The 16,432-nt window shown below is 40.3% G+C and overlaps 2 protein-coding genes across 2 annotated transcripts in view; one reads left to right on the top strand and one right to left on the bottom strand.

The window, feature by feature from the left end:
• appl1 (adaptor protein, phosphotyrosine interaction, PH domain and leucine zipper containing 1) overlaps positions 1-7,836 on the bottom strand; it is a 13,116-nt gene extending 5,280 nt beyond the window's left edge. Inside the window, exons 1-14 of the mRNA XM_031852081.1 lie at positions 7,656-7,836; positions 6,341-6,439; positions 6,177-6,236; positions 5,352-5,423; positions 5,129-5,216; positions 4,920-4,961; positions 3,747-3,805; positions 2,596-2,742; positions 2,183-2,265; positions 1,803-1,964; positions 1,471-1,659; positions 1,323-1,365; positions 1,178-1,234; positions 198-289 (exon numbers count right to left, since the gene is read on the bottom strand). Of these exons, the coding sequence (XP_031707941.1) occupies positions 198-289; positions 1,178-1,234; positions 1,323-1,365; positions 1,471-1,659; positions 1,803-1,964; positions 2,183-2,265; positions 2,596-2,742; positions 3,747-3,805; positions 4,920-4,961; positions 5,129-5,216; positions 5,352-5,423; positions 6,177-6,236; positions 6,341-6,439; positions 7,656-7,709 (1,247 nt within the window). The 5' untranslated portion in view covers positions 7,710-7,836. The remainder of the gene's footprint in view (positions 1-197; positions 290-1,177; positions 1,235-1,322; positions 1,366-1,470; positions 1,660-1,802; positions 1,965-2,182; positions 2,266-2,595; positions 2,743-3,746; positions 3,806-4,919; positions 4,962-5,128; positions 5,217-5,351; positions 5,424-6,176; positions 6,237-6,340; positions 6,440-7,655) is intronic.
• Positions 7,837-14,352: 6,516 nt separating this feature from the next.
• The window catches only part of il17rd (interleukin 17 receptor D), a 26,344-nt gene continuing 24,264 nt past the window's right edge, over positions 14,353-16,432 (top strand). Inside the window, exon 1 of the mRNA XM_031852573.1 lies at positions 14,353-14,478. Coding sequence (XP_031708433.1) covers positions 14,359-14,478 — 120 coding nt within the window. The 5' untranslated portion in view covers positions 14,353-14,358. The remainder of the gene's footprint in view (positions 14,479-16,432) is intronic.

Here is a 16,432-nt window from a genome sequence, read left to right as displayed (position 1 = left end):
AGAGAGAGAGAGAGAGAGAGAGAGAGAGAGAGAGAGAGAGAGAGAGTCTTCATTACAGCTGATTGGTTACGAGGTTGTTGATCACACTTTGTTTTGACACTGGTGGTCTTCTAACACACACACACACACACACACACACACACACACACACACACACACACACACACACACACACACACACACACACACACACACACCTGCTGGGCCTCATGCTCTCGTGTCTCTGCTGGAAGGACGGCGACGGCGTCACAGCCTCGAGAGCTGATTGGTTCACTCTGGCTGCCAGCTCCTGCCAATGGGATGACAGCACTGTCAGCGTCAACCAATAGGAAACGACTTTGAGTGCACGAAATTCAAATAGCTTTAGTGTACTATTTTATTTGACCTCCTCTCATTCCCTGTCAGCTCCCTGCTAACACATTTTGTCTTTTAACTTCCTGTCTACACTCTAGAAGGTTTAACAATTGTCTGAAAGCATATTGCATGTTTTATAATAGCCATTTGAAGTCATACTTTTCAATAACCTAATCCTATTTTAAACACCGCTGAAATATATGTGGCTCTTTTCACTGTTCTCTCATCTGGATGTGATCATTTTGCGATCAGTTTGAGTGGAAGCACTTCTTGTCTTTGATGAGCTGCGTTTTCTTTATCGTACATATTGCTCTGGTCGAGTGGTTGTATGACAATTTATTATGACAGTCTACACACAAATGTATTTACATTTTCTGGCAAATCAAAATACTGCCAATACACACTGGTTTTACAAGATGTTGTCTTTGTCCAACTTTCCACCTAAAATAATAACAAGAAAGTTTAACCGACTCATGTTTCTGGTGCCGATGAGCCACTAATCACAGAGGAAGATGAGACTTTCTATTCTCTCAGATGACTTCTCCTGCTCAGTGATCAGCTGGTCCTCTGACTTTAGTTCATTTTCATTTATAGTGACTTGTGGATGTACGATGTCTGTGGTAGTGCCAGCTCATAAGACGTCCCTTTATATATGCGGACGTGTATTTTGCTCCGAGTGGTCGACTTACGTTCTTTAATCAATCGACAAATCAGAAGTGTGAAACCAGGCTGGACTACATCTAAAGATGGCTGCCAAACAACCAGTGACCAAGTAAATAAAAGCAGATAAAATGGAAGTTAATGAGGGAAGTGGGACACAGACCTCTGCGTTCTCACTCAGGTAGATCCTTTTGGAGATGTTGTTGATGGTGGAGATCCACTGGAGGAGGAAAGCAGCAGAGGAGACGGTGTGAAGACTCAGACAAAAACAGAGCAGGTCACGTGACAGAAGACAGAAATCATTTTACCTCCTCGCAGTCCTTCCTGCTCTCCGACTGCAGCCACACCAACCTGACGAAAAACACAAAAGTGGCATTCATACTCCATCTTGAAAACTTAAGAATGGAGAAAACATCTCGAAGGACAAATGTTAAAGAAAAGCGGGAGTCCTCTCACTTCTTGCCATCGAAGGAAGTGACCTGGAAGCAGAAGCGCCGGTCGTCGCAGTCGACCGCCATGACGGAACTGTTGTCGAGGTCGGTGACCAGACCGCCCGCCACCTCGCCGCGGCCCTGCTGCATCAGATTACCGCCCTGCGTGAAGAAGTACTGACGCTCCCAGGATGAAGACACCAGCCCCGTCTTACTGAGGGACAGAAGAAGAGCTACGTTAAGTCCAAGTTTTCACCAAGATTGTTTTAATGTCTATTTAGCCAAAAGAAAAGATGAATTTCAAAGATCAGATAATATTTGTGTGCGTGTGAGTGTGTGTGTGTGCGCGTGTCCTACTTGCGGATGTACAGGTAGCCCTGTTTCCTGGTCAGGTTACGACAGACGGGCGAGTGGGCGGGGTCAGGGTCACACGGTGCGTACAGTTGGTCACATGATGTCTCCATCTCCTGGATGGTCTCCTGCATCTGCCCGACCTCCTTCTCCATCTCCCGACGCACGCTACACACACACACACACACACACACACACACACACACGCAGGCACACACTCTGTCGTCATATGTTCGCCTTCACTTTTCTGTCATGTTTCCGTCCATTTTGCAATATTCCTCAAACTTAAACTGAGTTCAAGGAAATAAAACAAAGCATTTGAGACCTTGACTGTAGAACACACACAAAAGCAAAAAAAAATGAGGAGGTGATGGGGGAGGTCTTACTTCTGGACACTGGTTCCTATGGTTCCCAGGAAGTCCTCCCACTGCTGGGTGAGATTTTCTGAACCCAGTTTAAAGAAACTGATCTGCAGAGAACAAACACAGATGAAGACGCATCAGCAGGTTTGGTGACAGCTCTGTCTGCTCCTCTTCCCAGCAGTCTTGTGTTTCTCTCTTTATTTAGCATCACATACATGTTACATGTTACATGTTATTAACAGCTCTACGGTGAAATGAACTGGGACTAGTTGACTCAAGGACAAACCCAAAAGTTTCTCCTGATGAATTACACCATCTCTTAAAGAGGAACTTCAGTATCTTTCAACCCGGAGCCAATTTTTTCACGTTTTTGTATCTAAGTAATAAACATTTTTTTTAGTGTGTGTGTGTGTGTGTGTGTGTGTGTACGTACGTACCTGGGCCTGCATGTAGCCCAGCAGCGGCTCCAGCAGAGCCGTCTTCTTCTTGTACTGTAGCGTGTTCAACGAGCAGAAGTAGTGCATCATGGTCTGGTGGTGTTTCTTGCGGGAGGTGTAAACGTCCTCCACGGCCTCCGCCCGCAACTACAGCACACAAGACTCTCTTCTTATTACAGTATATATATATATATATATATATATATATATATATATATAGTACACTTTAAGTCAAGATAGTCGTATTGTAAAATGTTCATATTGGCACATAACTTAAATTAATGGGCTAAAACTGGATGGATGACTGACTGACTGATCCAGAAGTTATTTGGTTATTTCACGAGTCCATATGTTTCTAATCATTTCTGCAGACGTTGTCCAACGCTAGTGCAACCTAAAGAGTCCTTTTGTCCTAATGGCTCAACACTCTTTTAAAAAGTGGTTGCCAGGCAGACAACCAGCCATCAGCTTTTGTTTGCCGAAACTGAAAATATGGTTCCCATTTTTAGGTAATTTATAATTTAAGTAATTAAGATACTACACAGTTATATGTCAGCTTAACAATGAGCATTTGATATAAAAGCTTTATTACAGTAACCAAACGAAACCCACCAACAGTCAAAACACTTAATTTGCTTCACCGCTGTCTCTGAAACAGATGCCTGAGTGCTTGTGAGCAAACACACTGGTTCCTGTTATAACTGTAACAGCAATATTTAAATTATAAATATCACTTATGCAACAAATAGTAAAAATGTATTTATTTGTGGGTGCCACTTTTGCATTTTGCAGTCCCTATTATTTTATGTTAATAAGTGGTTGCAACCAAAGGACAAGAATTGGTTGAAAATTTCTAAAAAAGGTTGCCAACCCTTCACCGCCGAGCCCTGATACAGGCAATTTGAATGAATGTTTTACTTCAGTTAAGTGGAGCAGTTTTTATTATTTCTTTCTTTTCTTTTCCTCGAAAAAAAGAAAATCAATAACTTCTTATAAACTCAACAGAACTAAAATAAAACCTCTAATCCAAGTTTTCAGCGCTTTATCTGTACTTTTAGGAAACTTCCCTGGAAATCTTTAAGAAGTTACAGACTCGTGGAAATGAAGAATAATCTAGAAGCTTAATATGTTTTAGTGTCGAGGTTTCTTACCTTGTCGTTGTCCCTCTTCTTAGACAGGCGGCTGTATCTGTTAATGGCTACATCGTGATCTACAGACACAAACATTTCAGTCATGAAACATATCTTTGTCTTTTCTTTTCTTTTTCAACACTAACATGTTAGAATGAAACATGAAGCATTAACTCACACCAAGACAAAAAATGCTGTAAAATCTTCCTTTACGCACAGCTAAATGTGCAGGCGATCCAGAGTCAAGCCGACAGAGACCTTCACATTTTCTTCTTTTAGTTCACGAGTTACTTCACATTGAGCTGCGTCCGGGTGACTTTGACCAAGACTCTGTCAGAGACGGCGGCCGTAAATTCTCGTCTTATCTTCAGTCTAATTCGGACAGACTGACCTCCACACACACAGATAAATAAATATATATTCTCAAGAAGAACGTTAATTGATTCATCGCCACCTGTCATGTAGATGTCCAATCAGAATCAGCGTCGATGGTAAACGAAGTCAATTAAATCAAAGCAATAAATTCCAGTGCTTTCTGTACTTATTGAGAGTTTTCCTGTTCGTGCTGCCTGTCGGACGGAACAACAGATTTTGCAGCTGCAAACTCACATTTCAGTATCAACGCACACTGAGGAATTTATTTTGACTACATTTAACAAGTCAACACTGATTGGACATCCACAAATGTCCTCTTTAAGTACATTTTTATAGAAAACTGGCAAACATTTGTATATTTAAGCTTCTCTCATGGGAGTAATGTTCTGCTTATCATAAACTGTTGACACAAAATAAGCAATTGACCGATCCTTAGTCTCCGACCGTACTTATCCAGAAATATTAACTCTTAATTTTATCGAAACATTTGAAGCAGCTGTCCTCTGGTTCAAAAGGAACAGGCAGGTTTGTTGGTCGAGAAAATCTTAGCCAGATTTTAAGATACTTTACTTTATATGCAGCTTCAAGCTCCACTGTAGCTGTGATACTGTCAGTGTTTGTAGCTGAGATGGATTTTCAGTGATACCATAATTGAATTTAAAAACTTAAATGCTACTGAGCAGACGAGTGGGTGGGGCTTATGATTGGTTAGTTGGAAGATGACTCTTTGAAGCTGTGGAAAACTTTTATCCTTCGAAATATTAACAAAAAATGTATACAGAACATTAACTGCAGCCCGAAGTAGCGGTAAAAACTTACCATCACTGGATATTTGGAAGACTTCTTTCAGAGTGAGGATCTCTGAGAGAGAAGAACAGAACTATAAGTTGCAGTACAAAATATGTCTGGGTCCGTTTTCCCGGTTTAGACCCCTTTGTACCAATTAAGGGAAATCTTAGACTTAAGACAACAGTGTGTCTCCAATTGTGTGGGCCAGATTATTGGTGTAGCGCATGTGTGTTTCCTACCCTTCAGGTCTCTCTCTTTAAACTGAGTGATGGGAAACATCATTGCATCTGCAAGCTGGGTGGACAAGACGGCATGACAGGAACTCAACTACAAAAGAGAGGAAGAGGAAGTTGTCATATCGTATTATGTCATATCCTGTCAGGTAAACTCTGCCTGTTGTGGCACATCCAAGAAGAATAAAACAGCAGCAGACGGAGCTCTGGTGTGTTTTCATTCTCTCACCTCATCAATGACTTCTGCAAACTGCTGCAGGGTGGAGCTCATCACCTCGTCATCGCCCCCTAGAGGAAAGCGCTGCCAATGACAACAACAACAACATGGAGGAATGGATTAGATTGATTCTTGTGAGAAGAACAAATGTGTCTCTGCAGCAGCAAACAGACATGAAACGCACAGTAGAGGAATCTGTGAATTCATCGTCACAGAACAAATGTTGGTTAAATGTTGACCCGAGGTTGTCTCTAGAGAAAAGGTCATCATAAGGCTGGTGGCTAGCGTCGTAAAGCTGGTGGCTAGCGTCGTAAAGCTGGTGGTTAGCGTCGTAAAGCTGGTGGCTAGCGTCGTAAAGAAGGTGGCTAGCGTCGTAAAGAAGGTGGTTAGCGTCGTAAAGCTGGTGGCTAGCGTCGTAAAGAAGGTGGTTAGCGTCGTAAAGAAGGTGGCTAGCGTCGTAAAGAAGGTGGCTAGCGTCGTAAAGAAGGTGGCTAGCGTCGTAAAGAAGGTGGTTAGCGTCGTAAAGAAGGTGGCTAGCGTCGTAAAGCTGGTGGCTAGCGTCGTAAAGAAGGTGGCTAGCGTCGTAAAGAAGGTGGCTAGCGTCGTAAAGAAGGTGGCTAGTCCAGCTAGTCCAGTGGCTATTGTTAGTGTTTATTGTTATGTGGCCTGTGGCTATTGTTATAAAGCAGATGACTGGCGTTTAAAGGTTGGTGGCTAGCATTTTTCAGTGGGTAGTATAAAAAGGCTAATGTCTAGTGTTGTAGCATTGCAAGGCTAGTTGTGTAGAGCTGGTATCTGGTTTCATGAAGTCGGTGGCTGGTTGACGACTTGGCCTACCTGTTTGTCGTACTCTTTCAGCAGTCTGGAGGTCAGGTGTGTCGCAGCACTGAGCTCATTCTGAAAGATAAAACAGGACAGACGCAATTACCAATCAGGTTGTATGTTCTGCCTACACCTGCAAAGCCAGTGGCACTACACCTGTGAATCAAGTCTGTGTTTACCTGTGCATCATAAATCCTCTGCATGGCCTGATAGAGCTGTGTACAGTAGTTAGACATCGCTGCAGTGTCCTCCTCAAACACTCCCAGCAGAGAGCGTGTCTACGTGCAAAAACACAACAAGAACACTGGTGAAAGTGCTGTTAATCATTTGACCGATCCATAAAACCGCAGCACACAAAATGATCCCTTGTGTACCTGGCAAAAACCCAAACCCACACCTATCTATGTAAATCCACACCTGTTACATGTCAACACAGTGCAGTACTGTTCCTCACGGTGTCTCAACTGCACCTTTCATAAATAATATTGGGTTGAATGCACTCTACATTGGTACATAAAGGCAATCTTATTTTATTTCCATTTTCTTACGATTAAGAATGTACAAATATAATAATTTGGTTAATTTTACACACATCAATGGGTGAAATGGTGAATAAGCAAGGGTCATGTTAGGAAAAACAAGAGTGCAAATTCCCATTGCTTGTCAAATGCTTTTGATTTCATATTAATACATCATAATGTATTAGTTTTCTTATATTTTGTATTATTAATCTGAATCTGCAAAGTAACTAAAGGTATCAAACAAATATTTGCCTCTGAAATGTAGAAGAAGCATAAAGAACAGAAAATGGAGATACTCTATACTCAGGTACAGTACTTGAGTAAATGTAGTCTGATACACCTCACCACTGGATATCCAGAATATCCAGGTGAAGCCAGGTAACCCAAACAGAGACTAAAAGTGGAACTTGTTTCATGATTCGGACTACTGATTTTCTCTGGTGAAACTGTTTACAGGTGCACTGAACTACAAAACATCCAAACTCAGGTGTATCACACTCTGGCCACACCCCCAATCGGTGATTGTACAGCAGGTTGTTTTTTTTGCTGCAGCTTTCTTCCCTGTGTGTGAATGACACATCTTAACAATTGACATGACATGACAAAAGATGGCCCAAAAGATTACCAAGCTATCAATGGAAGGAGAGGAAGCAGCAGCTAGCCAAGAGGCTAAGGAAGTAGCCGGCTAACCTATCCATTAAACGGGTTCATTTCTGACATTCTGGCTCCCGTATCTTGAGTCGAGACTGATCGATACAGCAGTCGCACGGTCTGATGCCGATGCACAGCTGACGTGTCCTGTCTGACAGCTTTGATTAGCTGGGCCGTTAGCGGTTAGCTTGCTGCTTGAACTTGTCATCTCCCCGCTGGTTGTTGGGAAACAACTGTGAGTCTACAAAGACGGTTAGCTCAGCTGTACAAGTGGCTAACGTTAGCATACTAGCTGAAGCCTCCAGGGAAAGAGGACTGTTACCTGAGGGCTGTCCTCTAGCGTCTCCTCTATTGGCAGCTTCTCTATCCCGGGCATGGCTGCGGTTGGTAAATCGGTGTGAATAGACGGACAAAAAAACGTAACACCAAAATTAACAAATCCCACTCAAGATTTCTTGGCTAAACGAATTCACAACACCCCAGAAACAGCTCCTCCCGGTTCAGCGGGTCCCGCCCTCCAAATGGATTGTGATTGGATAGAAAACAAATCTACGATTTCGATTGGCTCCTTGTTTAAAGGGGAAACTGCGCCATTGTGGCTCTGACCAGGATCGCCCTTTCATATACTCGTGTACAACTTCGAGCCATAATGGCGGCTGAGCTGCTTAGTTTGCGTGAGAATCTACGTTATTTATTGATACATTTGAAATTATACCCGTCCAAAGTGACTCATTTTTGATATTCATTTTTCAAATATTTCATATTTTCTACAGCCATTAACCCCACTGTCCTTGAGTTTTATATAAATATTTAACTAACAAATATATTTGATATTGATTAAATAGAATAAATAAGATATTTGGAAAACAATAATCACCTGAATAAATTAAAGACAAATAAATAGCCAATTGTGACATTAAAATCGTAAAATGATCCATAAAGAGTTATTAGTTTCCTAAACCAGAAAAGATGGCTTTGTTCTTTCATTCATTCAGTGAGTCAGTGAACTCACAGGTCACAGGATGAAGAGGATGAAAAAATCACTGTAAAAAATATAGATTCTACACATTAAAATACCTTTAGAGTATGTAAATGAATAATGACATATTTATGTGAATATATATGATAGACACAGTTGCTTATACAACTGTACATAACAGTGTATATAATGTAATACAGTGGTGGGCTGACAGGGCGTGCAAGGCCTTCTCTAGGAAATTAATACGACACCACAGAGGACAGTAGTGTATGGAAGAACGTAGTATGTGGAGGACAGTGGTGTGTGAAGGACATTGTCCTGAGCAGCCAGTTGTGTAAAATAAAATAAGATCAGGTAGAATCAGATTTATTGTCAATTTATTTTCTGAAATGCATGTTTTGGGAGTGTGGTAGGAAACCGGCGCACCTGGAGGAAACCCACGCATGCAAACTCCACACAGAGAGGAACAGGGGCCAGGAGCTCTCTGTGAGGCCAGAGTGCTAACCACTGAGCAACCGTGCTGCCCTCGTATGAAGGCAAATCAATGTCAAAATCGGTGAGCACAAATGAGATCCACGTGCGTGTGTGTGGAGAGGTCATTTGTGCTCGCGGATTTTGGCATTGATTTGCCTTCATACACTCAGCAACTATGAACTTATCTGCAACACCGCCCCTGACAGATGACATCCAGTGTTGATAGAGAGTATGCGAGTACGCTTGCTCTCTACATTTCCTGTGTGAAATCCATCGAGAGAGGTGTTGTGTTCATAGTGCGATTCATACCTGTCATCGTCGACTGTGGTGCAGCAGGAGAATGTCCTCTTGGCCCAGGAAAAGAAGCAGTTCTTCTTCTTCATTGTCTTCTTCTTGGGCTCCATGTCGTCTGAAAATCAAAAGGAAATTTCGGTAGAATCCAAAACAATGTGAAATAACTCGACAATTCAGACACGCATGGAGGCGAGCATTTCCTACCAAATGTGGAAGTGATTTCTTTGTGTTCCTGTTCCATGTTAAGGTCCACTTTTAGAATGGGAGGGGGGTCACATTTTGGGGATCGCTCCACTGGACTTTGTTCACCGGGTGCAGGTCGCACCAAGATAACACCTGGATATAATGGGTCTGGGTGAAATCCTCTGGTGGCACTGGAGCTGTGGAAATACGACACAAGCAGTTCAACAGACAGCCGACTAGGAAGTCATCCGGTATGTGATGTTTGAAAAAAATCCAATATGGTTTTTCACCCTTCTAAATCCAAAAACACAGAAGATAAAAGTGTAAGGAATAATGTTTTCACTACTCATAAATTAACTGTATATAAAGTGGTGAAATATTTCAGCCCACTTGCAAACACAGACACTTACCCAGCGCTCTGCTGGCGGGGTTCTCTTGTGATGAATGAATGGGCGAGGACTTGACTGGGGGTGATCCTCTTGTTGGCATCCATTTCAAGCATTGCCTTCAGCAGGTCCATGCACTCCATCTTTTCATCAGCTTCCACCCCAGTTAGGCGATTCAAGGGAAACTAATGCAGGAAACAAAATTGCAAATCCGATTCAGAATCAATTAAAATCTCATCTATAGCAGCGACAGAACAATCTATCTAAACACCTACCGTTCCCAAATCGTCCAGGTTGCGGGATTTGGAGTTTGTCTGGTACAACCGAGGTATCTAAAAGAAGGTATTTCAGATAGCTCTTAACCACGTTAACTGATTAATATAAATCTTAATCAGAGAAGAGACTGTTAAGGGAGACAGGACTTTTGATCTTGTCGTACCTTCAGTCTCCAGTGACCGGAAGGCCTTTTTACAAAATGGTTTGTGGAGTACATCCCAGCTCTCAGAAGATGGTGTGGAGGTACACCCAGGAGTTCCACCATGCACCGCATCTGCAGACAAAACACAGAACATATTGTGATGAAGATCTGCGTGGAGCGTTTTTCTGTCTCTTCAATGGATTTCAATGGTTTCATGAACGTCATCGTTTATTCGCTTTGTCGCATTTTGCTTTTATCGACACACCAGCTTTTTCATTTCCAAATTTCTGCGTTTCCACTCAGGTTTCTTCAAATGCAAATTGGTAATGCGCATAAAAATAGGTAAATGAAAACGCAACTAATGACTTACTGCATCGTATTCACTGCTGCTCGGGAAGAGCACTTCACCAAGCACCATGCGTGCCATCACAACACCTAGAGACCACATGTCGATGGCCTCTGAAATTGGAAGTCCCAAAATAATTTCTGGAGCCCTGAAAATGAAACAAATGTCCGACACAGAATGAAAAAACACTGCTATATTTGAACGGATGGTAGACATCGCCTACGCACATAGAGGAATATGACTCGAGTCTCTCTGTAGCTCACCTGTAGGCGACTATTTGGTGGCGATCGCCCTGCTTCACGCTAGAGGTCAGAACAGCCATTCCGAAGTCAATGAGCTTCACCCTGAGTGGCTGAGCTTTTCCTTCCACCACCATGATGTTGTTTGTCTTCAGGTCTGCATGGATCACTCCAATGGTCTTCAGGGCGTCAAAGGCTGTGGCCAACTGCAAGATCAGCAATGAAATTCAAAGGGTGAACTCACAGCTTTTTGACTTAAGTGTTGTGTCTGATGCTACTGTATCCATACCTGTTGGATTACACTCCTGATGTCATCTATATTCAAGGTTTTCATTTCAATCAGGTAGTTAAGGAGAGTCATATCCAGCAACTCAAAGACGAGAGCAGTTCTTTTGTCCGTCAGCTGGAAGGAGTCAATGAACCTGACGATGTTCCGCTCGTCCAGGTTCATCCTTTTAAACATGTTCATAAGATTCAACTGGGGAACACAAGTGTGACGATTAGTTGTTGACACAAGTTTTCAACTCTGGAGAAAGATTTTTTTTTAGATAAAAGTGACAAAAACATGCTGGTGAGTAATTACTTCATTGTTGAGGGTCACGGCGTGTTTAGGGATCTTTTCTTCAACAGTAACACCTTTAGGGATCTTTACTGCAACAGTCTCGTTGGTGTCCTTTTTGACACATTTGAACACTTCTCCATAGCATCCCTCTCCAACAAGTTCCGGCAGCGTATAGTTACTGGGGAGGAGGCGGTGTATATCCTTCTGTTTCTGACAGGCACATGTGGATTGTGTGAGAACCACATTACATACATGATGAGAAGGCAGGAGAAGGGAGAGTTCACCTACACTTTGAGAATACATCGTCTATCTAACTTTCAATATGAGAAATATTTAAAAAAAGGAGCAGCAGCACATGCTTTCTGTTCATAAACGCATCTTCATATTGTATATTGTATCTTTAAGTTCTCACACACTTTTTCTACATGAGGGAGAAACAAACAGCGACTTACCTCCATCACAAAGTATTTGTCGAGTCGACCAGTCGAGTTGGTTCGATTCGTCGAGAGGTTGATCAATACGTCTTCTCTCTCCACTTGTTTGCAGTGAAATGACAAAGTGTCCAGCAGCACCAGAGTTGAGAGTGACATGAGTTCCAGAACATCATCATGATGCCATGTGTTCTGCTCTGTGTTCCCAATATGCAAATGAGGTACTTTTCACCAAACTCAACCATATGAGAACAATTTATTCAATGTAAACAAGTACATTTTGATTTATTTTATATTTTTATCAAAAAAGTCTTGGTTTACAGCGGTCACAAATAATGTCTGCCTTGTCACAGTTTCAATATGTCTTCAACCTGCAGGTTCATGTAATCTCATTTGTGACCAATCCCTTACATTGAAGATACAAGGTTTTTACAACACAGTGATAAAATATTATGTGTGTTAGTGGCTAAAATGTTCTTATTAAAGAATAAAGTGAATCTAAAACTGAAGATGTTTACATTTAAAGGAAGAAACCAATGTGTCAATAAACACAAATACATTTTTTTCAGCTGTGAAAACCCAAAAGCTTACTACCTTCATCACTACTTCAGCACTTCAGTCAGTTGCCACACACAATAACACATTACATATGATTGAGTGAAGCATTACATGAAGTAATAGTATGCGTTTTTTCGCTTTAGTAAAGGGGGAAATATGTGCAAAGTAAGTGGGTTGACAGTGACGGACGTAACAAGATGCTAAATCCCTAGCATGGTCTTTTTAGCTAGCAAGTCAGCTAGCCAGCTAAATTGGGTGCAGGGTGCAACTGTGGTAATTTGGTAAACAATAAATATACTTGAATACCAAAGTATTAACACTCTGTCTTCAGCACACTCCACTGTCAGTCTAAACTGGTCGTTGTAAACTGTAAACTTTGCAGCAACGAGCCGTGGCTCAAGACCTTTCCAAAATGTGAAGAAAGAGAAACACAATGAGTGACTCTGTGGTGGTTCCCAGTCTGTAACTGGTTACCACATTCTGCTGAGAGGACCCAGATGTGAGGAATCCACAGAGTCACAGCCGGTCTCTTAGCAGTGTCCTGATGGGGGTCCAACAAAAAAGATTATACTAATGTAAAATGAAAATGTCCAGATTGAACCAAACAAGTAACTAAATGGTCAGCTTGTCTCTTTATGTTTGAAATGTGTTGTGACACTTTATCAGTATGTTCTTTTTTTATTAAAGAAGTTTGTCCAAGTGTTGTTACTTACTTTTGCCACCAGAGGGTGTGTAGTGGTGTCAGTAGTACACAACTAGTGCTTTTGAATAATAACAGCAAAAGAAAATCATAATTCAGTGTGTCTTTGAGTTATTTGTTTTAGACCATAGATATATTTATAGACACACCATGATAACAACACATGTAAATATGTACATTGTTTGTTCACTTCTGATACGTTTGTCCGGTTTTATTATCGGTTAAGGAAGTGTAAATTATTAAAAAGTACAATATTTCACTATGAAATGCAGTAAAGAACAAGTGTAAAGTTCAGGTATTCAAGTTCAAATTACCTCGTTAAGAGTACAGTAATCAGTAGTTGTTAGCCTACTTTCCACCACAGCCGGATGAATCCTGTTTAAACTCCACAGGTGGTAAAAATCTCAAAACACTGATTTAGAAAGTCAACATTTTAACTTTCTATCTCATAACTTCGAAAATATTCATTTTTTATATGATATCTTTTTATCTGTATTTATTTTTTCCCTATTGCATATGAGCTTCCATACAGGTATAGGTGGAACTATGCTAACATCTTTTATTTAAGAAAAAGTAGCAATACCACAGTGTAAAAATACTCATTAGCATCGAAATATATTTAAAGTACAAAAAGTAAAAGTACTCATTCTGCAGATTGGCCCATTTCAGAACAATATCAAATGTGTATCATATTATTGTGTTATATATATTATATTACTTTATATACTGATGGGAAGCTTAACTTATAATAATATATCATCAAGTATTCGTTAACTATATTTTGTATTGTTAGTCTAAACCAGCAAAGTAATTCATGTCAAATAAACTTTGAAACAATTACAATATTTACCTCTAAATTGCAGTAAGTGTAAAGTGGCCAACATTGAAATAGTCAAGTAAAGGACAAGTAACTTAAAATTGAACTTGAGACCTTTAGTAAATGTACTTAGTTAGTTAGTTAGATAGATAGATTGATTGATAGTTACTTTATTAATACCGCAAGTGGACGTTTTTTCGCTCCAGCAGCATTTTTGGTAGGCTACAGGTAAAGCAATAAAAATAGTAAGTAAGAAATATTAAAATAAAAAACACAAATATAAAATGCACAATATATACAATAAAAATAACCGACCAAAAAAGATTAAATATAAAAATACACAATATATACAATGAAATAGAATAATCTTAAAATAACTAACTAAACAATAGTGCAAAGATTTAACCAAACAAAACAAACAGCATCAGTGTAACGGTGTTATCGTGACTTTCCACCGGTTTAACCCTCAAAAAGTACTTTTGAAGATGTGAGGACTGAATAAAACCGTCACACCCTCACGGTTGCAAAATTCAACCTGGTCCTCACAAAGATAGATAACACACGAACACACGCGCGCCTCCTTCCCTCTCCTCTCTCTCAATAGTCTCTCTCACAGTCTCTCCAGACTTGAGGGAGGAATGGCGGCTCCTCGGAGTTTCTTCATCACTCTCTCCGGTTTATTCCTGTTTTTTTATTCCTCTTGTGGATCTACGACCTCCGGCATCAAGAGAGCAAACCAGGAGCGATGCGGTTACAAGGTAAACCGCAGAAGTGCACTTTTTACAGTGTTGTTTTAACGACATTAAAGCTGCTGGTGCGTCGTCTCCAATAAGTGTCCAAAGTTCAGTTTTCGGAGATGTTTCCGTCTGTTTGTCTTTTCTCTCTCTGTTGCAGTTTGTGTATCTAAACTTGTAAGTGAAGTTTGAAGATATACTTTTGTTCAAACAATCTTAAATCCACAGGTTGCGTCAGTCACGCGACGTTACCTTTCGTACCTGTAGCTCCGGTTCGGCCCATTTTTTTACGCCCCATTTGTGACCAAACTCCAATTTAGAAAGTGCTGATTTAAAGATCACTCGCTCTACTGTAACTTCCCACATCCCAGAAAACGGACTTAAAGCCTTTTTCTGAATGAGTCTGGTTGTCCTGCTAAATTCGGTATACATGTAGTCAACCATAGAGGACTTCACTCCATTAAAAATATAACATTTTATAACCTATTTGTCTCCCAAAAAGACAGCATGTGACTGATAAACTCTACAAAAATACGTTTGATATTGATATTTAGTACTGGATCTATGCTGAATTTAAAAGTGGCTCCCAAACCTCATGTTTATGTGTTTTATTGGCTTTGTAAACACTTTGAGATATCAACTTGTTTAAAGTGTAATAGGAGAAGAAGGTAAGTCAGACTAGTCTCCTACCTGTGGAGAGGTAGACCTGCTACTCTCTGCTTTACACCAAACTCCTAAAGAAAACGGTAATTGGACGTTTCCTACCTTTTGAAGTATTTTTCTGTGTCTGCCTGGTATGTGTTTGGTTGCATTTTGCACATAAGAGCACATACCTATGATAAAACCATAACTCTTAACAGCCAAAGTGGATAGTTATTTTTGCAAATGATAGTTTAATAACTTCTACTTGGTGCTGAATTACAAATATTTCAGATGGATAAAAAAACACAGAGCTTCCACTTCTTTCCGTTTGAGTTGTGTGGCTTTGGGGGATTTCATGTAGTAAAGCTGATTTCCTGCCTTTTGTGTGTTCTGTTAAAAACATTTGATGTGGAAAACAGGAATATGAGCTGATGCACCGCCTCCACACTGCTGCTCTGCTCCTGGCCATGAATGTACCACTTTCATGTGCACTTTGAAAACAAATTTATCTTAAATGAAAAAAAAAAAAGTGACGTTTTAATCAGATTTTGGCAAAAGGTCTTCAGATACCTCAATATTTTAACTTGATGTCCTTTACTCTTTCACTCCCATACAAACCATCTTTTTTATTTTACATTGCAACAGTTATCAATCACTTTTTCTTCTTGCTGCTTTGTCCTGATTGTCTCCAAAATGTCAACTTGCCCAAACTTCAGATTATCAAGATGATGATTTTGATGTTGCTGCCAGTAGATGGTTACAGATTAATTACTATCGAGTAATTCTGTAGTCACTTTAGCAACCTTTTCTTTTCTTTATTATTAGATTGTTTTTAGGTAAGGTGAGGTCACCTGTGTGTCGTTGTAAAACGTTCTTACAATCAAGTATCATTGACAATAATCGATTATTCTGCAGATTTTCTAGCTTTATTGATTATTTGATTATTTATTAATTCTTTTGTTATATACAGTTTCAGCTTACTATCATCTGGGTGATTGGGACTGCCCATTATATCATTGATTTATGTTAATATAAGCATATTTATTGCCCAATTTAATGAATACCTTTTCTAAACTTAAATTTGACACGCACCTATTCATTTTCCTGTTAATCGATATTAATAAAGAGCCCATGATCATTCCTGTTGATCAGAATAGTTAGCGATAGTCGATCTGTTGGATGAATCGACAAATCTTTTCAGCTCTAGAGAGAGAAGCAGTTTGAAAGACAAAACTTAAAGAAAGTCACATGAAGATTTAGATTTTAGTGTTTTTGAAGGGAGTGAGGAAAGTGTGTGTGTGTGTGTGTGTGTGTGTGTGTGTGTGTGTGTGTGTGT

Source organism: Anarrhichthys ocellatus, unplaced genomic scaffold (genome assembly GCF_004355925.1).
Source record: "Anarrhichthys ocellatus isolate YVR2014 unplaced genomic scaffold, GSC_Weel_1.0 scaffold1, whole genome shotgun sequence".
In the NCBI taxonomy this organism is placed as follows: domain Eukaryota; kingdom Metazoa; phylum Chordata; class Actinopteri; order Perciformes; family Anarhichadidae; genus Anarrhichthys; species Anarrhichthys ocellatus.
Note: the sequence above shows the minus strand (reverse complement) of the source record. Positions and strands in the feature narration are given on the sequence as shown.